At 39.4% G+C, this 14300-nt stretch overlaps 1 protein-coding gene across 13 annotated transcripts in view; it reads left to right on the top strand.

The window, feature by feature from the left end:
• Positions 1-14300, top strand: part of LOC137251956 (uncharacterized) — a 79273-nt gene that overhangs the window by 52544 nt on the left and 12429 nt on the right. For 11 of the 13 annotated variants that reach the window (XM_067787023.1, XM_067787024.1, XM_067787017.1 and 8 more), the window contains 4 exons: positions 2555-3520; positions 12078-12307; positions 12370-12597; positions 13256-13966. In XM_067787023.1, the coding sequence (XP_067643124.1) occupies positions 2555-3520; positions 12078-12307; positions 12370-12597; positions 13256-13966 (2135 nt within the window). Of the gene's footprint in view, positions 1-14; positions 2002-2554; positions 3521-12077; positions 12308-12369; positions 12598-13255; positions 13967-14300 lie in introns of those variants that run through there. The other 2 variants (XM_067787030.1, XM_067787025.1) reach the window with 2 other exon arrangements.

Here is a 14300-nt window from a genome sequence, read left to right as displayed (position 1 = left end):
TGTTTGTAGTTTTGACGTGTATCGCTTAAAGCCTTCCGCGATTTACAACCAGATTGACTGAATTTTTGTATGTGTGCGTGTCGGGTATTTGACGCTTGCCCCGCGACTATCAAATAAAAAGCCATCAATCAACATTTGCATTGAGAAACCGTAGCGTTCGGACGTGAATATGTCGTCATCGGATGATGACTTTTTTTTACTTGCAACTACAGCAGTTTTATTAAATAATAAAAAAATTTATAAACATTTTATTAAATAATAATAAAAGCTTTACATTCCATAAAGCTGGTAAACATTGATAAATTTTAATATGAATTGCAGTTCTTCCGCGCACTTGTTCATTTTGAATGTCGACACAAATTAAATACAACACTGCGTTTTGTCAATCACACCCCGCGACTATCAAATAAGCTAGCGTCAAATGAAAAAATCAAAAATTTTTGATTTTCATCAACGTGTAGCCGACAACAAATACGTGTGTCACGAAGCCACCCGACTGCACTAACACACACAAAATTCAGTCAATCTGGTTGTAAATCGCGGAAGGCTTTTAGCTGACACACTTGTATAGGTACACTATGCTCTGGAGTAGCGAAGGCAAACATTGGTAATGAGTATTTGCACAAGAGACGTAAATCCATAGAGAATAATCAACTACGGCCAGCAATAGAAATTGTCAAACTGGCGGTAGGTAATTCACATTACCTAATTGAAAATTAGCAAAAAACGCGGTGTTTTCGCTGAAATTTCACAAAAAAGTAACGTTAAAAAATGGTTAAATTGTGGTTATTATATCAAAATCATTTTTTTCTAGCGTTGGAATTGACGAATTTCATGCCACATTTCACCCGCGATTTGATGGTTTACTGTTTCCCACTATTCGTTCTGTTGGCGGTTGTCTTTGGTTATACGTTCTCTGATTTGCACTAAAATATTCATAGATTTTAGGATATGTTAAATGATGACGAGAGGTAGATTCTGTAAGTGTGAGTTTTGAAATATTCTCGTTCCTTTCAGACAATTCAGAGTTAGCATTCCTTACTTCCCAGTAATAATATGTTGATCATGTGTAATTATTTTGCTCAAACGTAAGGACGGTACAAAAAAAAAAGCCCACAATTGTGAGACCCACATATCGGCTTATATTTTCGTGTGCTGAATCCCAAACGCCAAAAATTTTGAGTAAAATTTGTAAAAATAAGTTGACTGCCGCCGTGGTGTTTTGGTAGCGTTCTCCGCATACCACACCGAAGATCGTGGATCCAATTCACGGGCAAAGCAACATTAAAAGCTGAGGAACAAGTTTTTCAATTAGAAAATAGGGATTGGCAACTACTCCGAACGTATTTCCGACAGACATGAAAAGCTTCTCAGTGAAAGCTCATTTGCCTAGTAGGTAAAAAAGTTGCTTTCACTCGGTTCACGGAACATTCTATGTGCAATTTGAGTTTGAGTATAATTACTAATCATATACTAGTGGGGTTGTTAGCATTCTCTTCTGAAGCACATAAGCTCGCACTAAGCAGGTTTATTGACATTACATTTACTATACACCATTCAACTAGACTATTCAGATCCGATGGAAGACTTGATGTATCCACCGGTGAGCGGATAGGCATAGCAAGTTTGACATCATCAGCGTACATTAGCGGCTTGCAGTATTTTATAAAATTGGCGGGGTCATTAATGAACAGCATTGACCCAAGGTGGTGTTTTCTTTCTTTCAAGTAGAGAGGAGAAAAACAAAGACAGGAAGCCCAAGAAGTGAATGGAAAACTTTATCGAAAGCTTTACTACAATCTACAGTAAATCGTCAATTGATAATCTACGTATTTGCGTATGTTCCATCCCTGCGAACCATATCATTTTCAGTCAAATTTTAACGTTTCTCTTGCAATTTGTGCTTCTAATTAGAGATTACACTCTAGAGGTGGGACTTTTTCTATGAAAAAAAAAATCCGCATCTCTAAACCTTGTTCATAATTATCGATTATCAAAGGGGTAAATATATATGGAAAATATAGTTACATATATAATTAACGATTAGGTTAGGAGTTAAGTACGAAAATGAATCCGTGCAGTACATGAGCAATAAACTCTAGCAAGTTAGTCACGGTAAATTTACCCATGCAAATCTATGTTGAGACAAGTCAATGGTTGAGGATATCCCATGCGCTAGTTGCTTTGTGACGACCGATTCAAAAAGCTTGGGAATAGCACTGATCTTTGCTTATTCTCGATAATTTAAAACACAGGATCTGTTCCCAGTTTTGTAAATTGGTATTATAAATGACTACTTCCTAGGAGAAAAAGATAATTCGAAAATATTAACCGAAAACGATCTCCGGAACGTACTATTGAATTTTTTTTTGAAGTAGGCAGAACTTAATAAAAGCTAAAAATATGTATATATTTTTTCGCCATTGTAATTCTAATATTAAAACCTACAATCAAATGGGTAAACTTTGCTCAAAGACTCGTAGAAATACCGTTATAATTTTTTATGTTCGTTATTAACTTCCTTAATTAAAATCCGTTTTTCTTTCCTTTGCAGAGGCAATGCGAAAACTTGACGCCACATTGGTGGCCTATTTGGCGGGTGAAACCAAGTTGCAACCAAAGCAAACGGAGTCGAAGCTGGAATTTGAGTTGAATTCATCGAATGATTCGAGCACCATTGCCGATGAATACGTTTTTGAAGAATTCGTAGATACTGCTGCAGTTGAAAAATCGGTTGAAAATTTAACACGTGAAGAGCTGCAGGTATTCCGAAGCATTAAAAGTGTAAAATTACAATTGGAAGCTCTCACACTAGAACCGGAAGGTACCAAACGTATGGAATTGTTACAAAACGAAACACGTCCCATATTCACGGTTGAGTGTCAGCTATCGCATGAATTGATTAAGCATTTGCCACGCTATGAAATGTTTCATATTATGCAATTCGAATCGGAAAAATTTCATAGCCTTACACAAAGCACACGCTTTGCACAGGAAGCTCAACGCGACATTAATTTGACGCCATTAATCGATGAACTTGATTATATGACGAAGAATGGCGCTATGAATGCTGACGACATGATGACAACCCCAATAGAAATGCCAAATTTTGGTCGCATACACTTTACGGTGTGGTGGCGTGAACCGGGTACTTGTTTAAATGAAATGCTTGGCATGGGCGTATTTGAGTTGCGTGAATTGTATGATGCGGCACTATTGGAACAATGCAAGCGTATAAAAATTCAACGTCGTGGTGTGACATTAGCAAATATCTATTTAAAAATCAATTTACTTTTATGTACATTGGCTGATACCTACAATAACAACAACTCGAATAATATAATTTTGGGTGGTGAGAGGCAAGCAGCAATTAAACAACACCACCCAAGTGGTGGCGATAAGCAGAAGCAGCAACAAAAAGCAGAAAATTCAGCTGCAGGCAGCGGAAATACTAATACGACCTCTGCCGCCAGTGCTGGTGGTACTTCATGCGCCACCACAGTTTCATCGAATACCACAGGTGAATATCACATCGAGCGTTTGCTGTTCTTGAAAGATACCGACATTCAATGACTAAGGCTACGACAATTAATGTGTGTGCGCGTGTGCGCGTATCTGCCACTCGTTGGTGCATCAAATCATCTACATCATAATATTATTAATGATTGTACTTGTTGTATTAGAAATAATGCATCCTACATCATAAGTTTTTCTGATTGCAAAATATTGCAAAATTTCAAAAACTATGTCACCGTAGCATTTTGTGTTCGCAATGAAAATGCAAATAATATAACAGATTTTGGTATCAATAATTATGTTAATGATGATGAATTTTCTATAGAATTCAAATTTTTGTTTGTACAACAAGATTGGTTAGATGTATACATAATAAATATCTTGAATATTGTAGAAAACAAGGAACAAGAAGAAAAAACAAAAATACTTTTTTATCTTTATTACATTTACTGTATATACACATAAACAAATGAGCGAGCATTGCTACAACAACAACAACAGCCAGTATATACATTCATATATGTATAAGTATTGTAACGAATTTACTTGCAAATCCTCTTATTTGCAATCCTCTGCTAAGTTCGAATCACTAAACTGTTGAATAAATAACTCCAATTTGTAGTAATGCAAAATGGCCTTTATTAAAGTACTTCACAATAACACTCCAACTGTACAACGAATAGCTTAATAACCAAACTGATAGCTTAAAGGAAACTGACTTTCAAAATAATAGTGCTCTTGCTCGCTAGATATCGTCTTACTCGTAACTGCTTGACAATTCAAATCAAACTGAATTACTTCTTACTCGCTGGCGCCGCTTTTATAGTTTACGCTGCATACTTCTAGGCTCTTCGATTTCCAGAAGTTACTAGTTGTTTCGGCTACAAAATCGCCAGCCACAACTACGTGCACAAATTATTGCTCTCTGTTGTGACAACTCAGATAAGATATATGCATGTATTTGTGCATTGCCGCTCAGATGTTCGTATACGTACATATGTGTAGACGCAACTATTTATTCGTTTATGTAGATACATAATGATGAATTATTGATGTGCATTCACGTCACTGGTTAGCATCGCTTAGAGACGATAGCATCGCTCAGTGCTGCTAACATTCGTTACACTGCCCTCCACCTAAGTCTGATCGTCCCGATCAGACAAATCTCTCGATCTAAACGCCGCTAGCATCTCCAAATGAACCACCTTTCTATTTCGTGGTTTCCCAATGGTTTGTATGCGGTAGATGGAATTACTGATCTTCTTCACAACCTTGTACGGGCCTTCCCAAATGCACCGAATTTTGGCTGGAACACCTTTCCGCCGGAGAGGGTTGTTTAACAGTACCAAATCTCCCTCCAAGAACCCTTCCGAATTATTGTTCTCATGGTACCTGTGTTTCATCGTACCACTCAATACCCTGGTTCGTTCCTTTACACTCTGTTGTTTGGCCGATGAACTACTTCGTAGAGCTTGCGCTGGACGGATTTGCTTTGCATAATCAGTATCGTTCCCACGTTTCCCCACAGTAGTGCGCTCTGGATTGAAACTACCCTCGCATTCCTTCTCGAAAATTCGTTGTTTCATTTTCCTGCGTCTTTTAGGTTTTGTCAATGCTAGTGTTTCTCTCGCAGGTACTTTTGATTTTGATTTATTTGGCCCATTCGATCTATCAACCTTTGCCTTCGACTTTCGTGGTCTTTGTCGAGTCTTTTCCACCAGTACCCGATTACTGCTGAACCCTTTTTCCAAACTAAAGTTAAGTGGCACATCTTGGTTCTCATAACGCATCACCCTTCTCTGCATATCGATCTTGATGTCATGGTCAACCAAGAATTCTACTCCCAATATAACTTCATCAACAATCTTCGCCACAACAAATTTGTGTAGGACCATGACCTTCCCAATCAATACTTCACATATCACTTCTCCCTGAACTTGGTTATACTCGCCAGTGACCGTACGCAACTTTGCTCCAGGTAACGGTTTTACTCTCCTGTTGACCAAGTCAGATCGGATCAAGGAATGAGATGCGCCCGTATCTACAGTCAGTATTCGTTCTTTGCCATCCACATTCCCTCTGACGGTAAGACTGCTTGATTTCCTTCCAATTTGCGACACAGATATCACAGGGCATTCAATAGCTGGATCTAGCTCTCTACCTCTTACTCGCTCTTGCTCATCTCCTCCAGCTTTGCGTTTACGGCCACCCACATTGTTGGAACTATTAGGACCAAGATCGCAATGACGTGCAATGTGACCTGGGTTGCCGCACTTGAGACATTTAATAACTCCGGCATTCTTCTGTTGAGATCCCTTCAGTGCTTCCAAAATTGTTTCTACCCACTCTGGCCTTTCTACTTCCACACGGCGTGCTTTGAAAACTGGCTTACACAATAGCGACGCTGTTTCCTGAATCAGAGCTTGTGACACCGTTTCTGCGAATGTTGGCTTTGGGTTTGCGTATGTAGCTCGCTTTGTTTCGACGTCCCGTATGCCATTTATAAAGCTCTGAATCTTTACCCTTTCAGTGTATTCCACGGGTGCGTCCGCATTTGCAAGATGAGCCAATCTTTCAATATCTGAAGCAAACTCCTGCAATGTCTCATTTGCTTTTTGGTAGCGGTTTTGCAACTCAATTTGGAATATCTGTTTCCTATGCTCGCTTCCGTAACGTCTCTCTAAAGCGCTCATCAATGTTTCGTAATGGTTCCGCTCGTACTCTGGGATGGTCTGTAAGATTTCCGCGGCAGGCCCTTTCAGTGCCACGAACAGAGCTGCAACTTTATCTTCAGCATTCCATTGGTTCACTGCTGCGGTCTTCTCAAACTGTAGCTTAAAGACCTGAAAAGGAACAGAACCGTCAAAGGATGGTGTCTTTACCTTTGGATTACTCGCTGAAACAGCTGGGCGATTTAGTTGTAACTGCTCCATACGACCTTTTAAATCATCTACTTCTGCCTGAAATTGAGCCATTTTTGCATCCTGCGCTTCCAGTTTTGATGATACCTGTTCCAAAATTTCTGCCGAAATTTCAGACATACGTGCCTCTTGCGCTTCCAATTGAGATGCCATATATGTCTTTTGGTCTTCCAGTTGAGATGACACTTGCGACGTCATTTCTGAAATACGTGCCTCCTGTGATTCCAGTTGGGATGCCATATATGTCTTCTGCTCTGCCAGTTGAGTTTCCATCTTGGATGTAATACGTGTCTCCTGTGATTCCAGTTGAGATGACATATACGTTTTCTGTTCTTCCAGTTGAGATGACATATACGTTTTTTGTTCTTCCAGTTGTGATGCCATATATGTCTTCTGCTCTTCCAGTTGTGACGACATTTGTGACGACATTGATGCTACAGTCGATGTTTGTGCAGATATTGCAGCCAATATCATGTTCAAGTCTGTGCTGGTAACCGTCTGCGATGTTTCGTTTTTCTCTTCAATTTTTGTTACTTCCTCGCCATCAAGATGAAAGTCATACTCTTCCACATCAATTCCTTCCGCTTCCATTGCCTCTCGTAGCCGTGCCTGAAGTTCAAGTTTAACGCCGCTTGTATTCAATCCACGGCTCTCCAACTCCTTCTTTAGTTGCTGGATCTTCAATTCACTGAACTTTGCCATGTCCTTGTTGTCCTCCGGAATTTATTCAACAATCCCACTTCTGACACCAATTGTAACGAATTTACTTGCAAATCCTCTTATTTGCAATCCTCTGCTAAGTTCGAATCACTAAACTGTTGAATAAATAACTCCAATTTGTAGTAATGCAAAATGGCCTTTATTAAAGTACATCACAATAACACTCCAACTGTACAACGAATAGCTTAATAACCAAACTGATAGCTTAAAGGAAACTGACTTTCAAAATAATAGTGCTCTTGCTCGCTAGATATCGTCTTACTCGTAACTGCTTGACAATTCAAATCAAACTGAATTACTTCTTACTCGCTGGCGCCGCTTTTATAGTTTACGCTGCATACTTCTAGGCTCTTCGATTTCCAGAAGTTACTAGTTGTTTCGGCTACAAAATCGCCAGCCACAACTACGTGCACAAATTATTGCTCTCTCTTGTGACAACTCAGATAAGATATATGCATGTATTTGTGCATTGCCGCTCAGATGTTCGTATACGTACATATGTGTAGACGCAACTATTTATTCGTTTATGTAGATACATAATGATGAATTATTGATGTGCATTCACGTCACTGGTTAGCATCGCTTATAGACGATAGCATCGCTCAGTGCTGCTAACATTCGTTACAGTATTTTTATACCCATTTGTTTCTATCACATCTACTTATCTTTGCCTGACAGTAGTTTTCAATGGCATGAGTAAATCGATAATTGATGTAGTCTGGGCTGCGGCAGAAAAGTTTTTCTTGTTTACCATGTAAACTACTTCCCTTAACTGCGGAGTCTGCCGATCTGTCTTCAACTGCCTTTCACTTTTCGCTGTAGCTTTACTCAAGATCTTACTCTCATCGTTGCCTTCGTTTTCTTCTTCCTCTCCCTTTCATTAGACCTCTGCTTTGTTCTCTTTCCATCCTTTCGACGTCAGTCCGCCACCCTCTCGTTCTTTCCGCCGTCGCCCTTTCCACTCCCCCTACCTTTCTCCTTACCTCACTATATTTCTTTTCGACTCTTATTTCGGAAAGGGATCCTTTTTAGTATCCTTAATCTTATTGTTCTCTACCTTCTTCTCTCTTCTTTTCGTCATCCTCAACCTACGCATTCTGCCTCCCATCCCCCTCCCTCTTTTTGTCTTGCTCTTTCATTATTATACTCAGCTGAGCAGAGCTCACAGAGTACATTAATTTTGTTTGCATAACGGTAATCCGTAAACACGATAACTTGAGTAAATTTTGAGGTATCTTACTGAAATTTGGTATGTAAGTTCCTGGACACTCCTCTTAGATCGCTATTTGAAATGGTTTTTCGATATCGAAAATTTCGAAAAACGGAAAAAGTGCGATAATTCATCACAAAAGACGGATAAATCGATGAAACTTGGTAGGTGGGTTGACCTTATGCCGCAGAATAAAAAATTTGCAAAATTGTGGACAATGGGCGTGGCATCGCCCACTTTTAAAAGAAGGTGATTTAAAAGTTTTGCAAGCTGTAATTTGGCAGTCGTTGAAGATATCATGATGAAATTTTGCAGGAAGCTTACCTCCTCTTACTATATGTATGCTGTATAAAAAAATCGAAAAAAGTCAAATTTTAACAAAAAATTGAATATCTTTACAGTATATAAGTAAATTATGTCAACATTCAACTCCAGTAATGATATGGTGCAACAAAATACAAAAATAAAATAATATTTCAAAATGGGCGTGGCTCCTGCCCTTTTTCATTTAATTTGTCTAGAATACTTTTAATGCCATAAGTCGAACAAAAATTTACCAATCCATGTGAAATTTGTTAAGGGCATAGCTTCTATGCCGGTAACTGTTTTCTGTGAAAATGTGCGAAATCGGTTGAAGCCACGCTCAGTTTTTACACACAGTCGACCGTCTGTCCTTCCTCTTGGCCGTTAACACGATAACTTGAGCAAAAATCGATATATCTTTACTAAACTTAGTTCACGTACTTATCTGAACTCACTTTAGGTAATTTAGGAATGCTGTTCGTGGTATTACATATATAAATAAATTAGCGGTACCCGACAGATGATGCTCTGGGTCACTCTGGTCCACATTTTGGTCGATATCTCGAAAGCGCCTTCACATATACAACTAAGGGTCACTCCCTTTTAAAACCCTCATTAACACCTTTAATTTGATACCCATATCGTTCACCTTTATGGCGATTTATCGAAAAGGCGTCCACTCCCTTATAAAATACTTTTTAATACCTTCTATTTGATACCCATGTCCTACAAACACATTCCAGGGTTACCCTAGGTTCATTTTGCTACATGCTGATTTTCCATTATTTTGTCTCCAAAGCTCTCAGCTGAGTATGCAATGTTCGGTTAACCCGAACTTAGACTTCCTTACTTGTTTTTCCTCTCACTTTTCCCTTATACTGGTCTCCACTTCCTTCCCCATCACATTTCTCTTCCTCCTTGCTCTCCGTCTGCCCCTCTCCTTATTCTTCTAACTTTGCCTTACCCTTATTCTACTAACCTGCGAAGTGTCAATTGATCCCTTTTTAAATGCGTTCCTAACTCGTGGAAAAAATGCGAATGGAAAGTGTTGAAAACTCCAATTGTATACTCACGCATTTCTTACATCCCCTTATGCCTTCATTGTGCAGAGTTAATCTTATTTCCCGATAATGACCAACTTTTCAATATGTGGCCCGGGGCAAAGCCGATCAGATCAATCTAGTGACATGTGTGCTCCATAGCTTATCTGTAAATTGTTTGGTCTTTGAAGGTCGATCTAACCACATTGCTGCTAACAGTCGGAGAAGGAATCATGTGTCGTTCGAATTGATTGATGACTGTAAGGACTGGTACAAACAATTCAGAAATAAAAAAATGCCCATAAAATGCTAAAAGCTACATTGTTTAGACTTTTGTAGAAATACAGACATACATATTTTTATAATATTTATATTTATTTATTCGTCGCTGTCTGCAACACCGAACTTTTCTGGAGAAACCCGATATTGACTTTTGTACAACGGGTTTGTCCACTTTGTGCGATGCTCTTCGCCACATTTTTTTTACTGCTGTAACGGCTTTTGTTGGTTTCTCTATTTTCAAAATTTTGCCTTAATCGGAGCTCAATATCTCTTGATTGGACGGAAATCGGGTACGTTGGGTCAATTCAAGTTTTTCCTAACATAATGTACCACGCCCGTTATGTGCTGGAGCCAAGCAGAAGACATTTTTGAAGGCACTCTTTCACGTAAATCTCTACGTTGATGGTTCCCATCGTAAAGTACGCGAAGATTTATGCCCGCATTCACAAATTGCTTGCAAAACCAGCCAACCTCTTCAACTGCACTGTCTGCCAAACTTCTATCTGGATGGTTTTTTCCGAATTTGGAATACCCTCCTCAGACTGCAAGCAATAGAACTGGGTACCTATTAACGTTCTCAGGTCAATGTTCCAATATGTTTCGTCGTCCATAATCACACAAACATTTTTGTTTGCCAATTCGGTCTTACAGAGCTTACGTGCATGGGAAATCAACTTTACGTTTATTTGTTCGTACGTTTTGGAACTTTTATTTTTATACCACGGATCGGTTTTTCCTAATAAGGGATAGATCAATATTCTCCAGCTGGGCGTCTGCGGATCCGTTTGGGCGGCCACTTCTTGGATTGTGCTTCACTAAGCCTTTTTCCCTGAAGCGCAAAACCGTTCTTCGGGCAGTGTCACAGATTGACTGCATGAGTAAATCCTATGTACTATACGACAACCGACGCTATAGTGATCCGGCAACCTCATGAAGGATGCCATTCTCCTTCGAGTTGATACCACATATCAATGCCAGTGGATCAGTGTGCTTACGTCTTTGCTTTCGTTTATCTCTTTTAATAAATAAATAACTGTAGGCCGAGCTTCTCTTCCTATTTGCATCGTGCTCCTTTTAATTTTTCCTACAAATTGGTGGGACGGGACCTACATGTTTTATGCCGACTCCGAACCGCATCTGCAAGGCAGATGAGTTTTCACTGAGAGCTTTACATGGCAGAAATCCACTCGGAGTGCTTGCCAAACTGCCGAGGGGCGACCAGGGTTAGAAACATTTTTTTCTAATTGAAAAAACTTGTTTCTAAAATTTTGATGTTGCTTTGACCGGGGCGTCAACCCAGGATCTTCGGTGCGGTAGGCAGAGCACGCTATCATAACACCACGGCGACCGCCGTACGTCTGTGTAGATTGCTCTAGTTTGAATAAATGTGGGATTTTAGAAACTTAATAAATTCTTTGAGTCTGTGTTAACTTTTTACGAGATAGTGGAACGATCTTAAATACAACAACAACATTGAACAAATTTCAAGTACGACTTCAAAAGATCTACTTGGGGTTAGAGGCAAATGCTCTTGCTATGAGTAAAGCACCTGATCACTACTCCGTCCATAATTTTTCCTTTCACAAGAGCACTCCAGGTGCATTTGGCGATTTTTGAGACATTGAGCCTCATGCGTATCAATATTTTGAGTTAGGGTTAGTACTTTGCTCTTGTAACACAACCAAAGAAATTAAAAATTCGAGTATGAGCTAATGCCTCATTTTTGTACATGAGACCCAATTACTACCAATATTTATTCAGTGTACTAAGCGCTGTTCCGCACTTAGTTACACGGATCTGACATCGACATGAAAATCCCGTTCAACTAACTGTGCGGAAGAAAACTGAGACATGCCACCTTCCTAGAGATCTTCACTTAAATTTTTTAAGCTGTACTTCCCTTAGGATGCAAGACTATATAAGAAAGGTGCTTTATATCGGCGCAATCAAATTTTAATGGACTGGACGGTGAACATTTTATAATTTGCATACCGCTGAACGGGAATGAGTCAACTCAATGAGTCAAAATATTATCTAACTTTCATTTTACATTTTCTCTCTCTCGTCCTCTCACTTGAATTCTAGCTAATTCCGCCAATCCAGGTGATAATAACAATATTGATGTGGATACAAGCAGCCACTTTAATTCAGCAACACTAAAAATTCGCCTTTTAACTGGAATCATTTATGCTTATGAGGTTCGTAATATGCCGTTATGTTCGAATAGTGAATATCATTTGGTGTGTGAGCGCTTTTGGAAAACCGAACCAGCAGCATCAGTAACTGAGAGCTTACACAAACTCTTCTACCAAGAGGTAAATCGTATAATTCTATCGATGAAATTTTTATTTTAAAATACTTCATATTCATTTTGCAGCAATTTGCTATAATTCGAGATGCCAATTTTTTAAATTGTTGTAAACGTAATCAGTTGAAGTTGAAAATTTGGCAACGACCTTGTAGGAATGCTACGAGCACCAATGGTAACGCAAATCTTGCAGAGGAAGAGGAGCTGCAGCTCGTTGGCGTTGTCTCATTCCCATTGAAGAAATTTTTTGTTGCGTTCAGTAATGATATGATGGCAAACCGTATGGTCGCAGAAAAGGTACGCACATAAACGTTGAGAAATGCTACAACTCCTTGCGTTCTCTCGCTATTAATCAATTGTGGAATCACATCCACCTGTTCATAGTCTTGATAAAACAATGCTTAGAGATGCAAGCTTTGACGATTTTCGTGCGTGCAAGGACCTCATTCACTCCTGCAACGTCAAACGGCGATCCACGCTAGCCCAGCTCATCGGGTGTCTGGTTTACGGTACTCAAATTAAAGAGAAGAAAGAGCAGATAAAAATGCAGGAAAACGAAAGGAATATACTGTCAGAAGAGCAACACAGTTCATTACTCGCGTGGAAAAGTATCACAGTACGTTATTCGCGTAGAAGTCAAGCAAGTCTCAGTTTTTCGCGTGGGACATTTCGTTTATATAAGGCTTAAACGATTGAATTGCGAAAATTTGCCATGCAAAGAAAATAATGGGTTATTTTTCGACCAGAATAACAAATTGTGGTAGTTTTCCGAGCGAATAACGAAACGTGTTGGGCTTCTAGGGAAGTTTGAAATGTGATAGTTTTTGTTGGGACGGACGATATATTTTACATCATAGCATCTTATATACATTGGCAGGTCTTAGAATTTGTTTACTTCCTCATCCGACACCATTTACTTAAAATATAAATAACCTCTTATAAATTTAATTTTCAGCTGCCTGTTATTGCCATCGACGACTGGGTTCCTATCATAAATGAGGCGAGAGAAAAAATTGGTGAAATGAAATGCCTCCTAGCAATTGGTAGCGAATCGCAAATAAATTATCTTAAAGCAGTACGCGATTTGGCGCCTCTAGACTCCGATATGTTTAGCGGTGCTTGTTCCAGGCCCGGGCAAGATATACGTATGCCATCTGAAGACATACAAAATACTATCAATGCACCGGAACAACAAAAACCGAAAAGTATTCAACGTACAGCAGATTTAATGCAAATGTTGCAGCAGGCACTGCAACAAACTCGATCAGCTAATAATACAACAGAGGCTAATTCATCAATGGTAACAACAATACCAGCTTCAGGAAATGCCTACGAGGCTGTGACTGCTGGGTCCGTGGTACGTTTATCAGAACGCACATTCCAATTTGAATTGAATATTGAATGTGCGGCTTCTTTGCCGGAAAATGCTATTCCTAAAGGAAAGAGTGGAAAGAATGCAACTAAAAGGTTAGCATCGAAACGTTTTCCGCCCGGTGAGGCGCCAACAACTTATGTTACATTCCAAGCGGATATGTGTTCGGGCAGTAGCGGGCTCTACAATTCACATGAGGGCAAAGTGTATGCCACAGATGTTGTGGAACGATCAACCAATCCACGATGGGCACAACGCTTTTGGGTTACTGTGGACTCTGAATATTTGGAAAATGTAAGTTTTTTAACCAAGCTCTTTTAGTTTCATTTTATCAGTTATGAGGTTTTGTAGAAACATTTGTAAGACATGCATGTTTTTTGAAGTCAATTAGGAACATAAAGTTAAGTGTCTGTTCTGCGGAAAAAGTTGCGCAGACAACCTTGGTGGATAGCACCATTCCACTGCAGGGCAAAATTCATTTTAGTGAAGCCTTGTCGTCAAATGCTAGAACTTAGGCCTGGCGTGGCAGACTAATAGAGACGGCTTATTGCTTTTTGTTGCAGAGATCTGCAAGTGCTCTTAGAGTGCTACATTAATCAGCAAAACTTAGCGACCATGATATTCATTA

The sequence above is a fragment of the Eurosta solidaginis genome, chromosome 5 (assembly GCF_040869045.1).
Source record: "Eurosta solidaginis isolate ZX-2024a chromosome 5, ASM4086904v1, whole genome shotgun sequence".
In the NCBI taxonomy this organism is placed as follows: Eukaryota; Metazoa; Arthropoda; class Insecta; order Diptera; family Tephritidae; genus Eurosta; species Eurosta solidaginis.
This window is presented reverse-complemented; position numbering and strand designations above follow the sequence as displayed.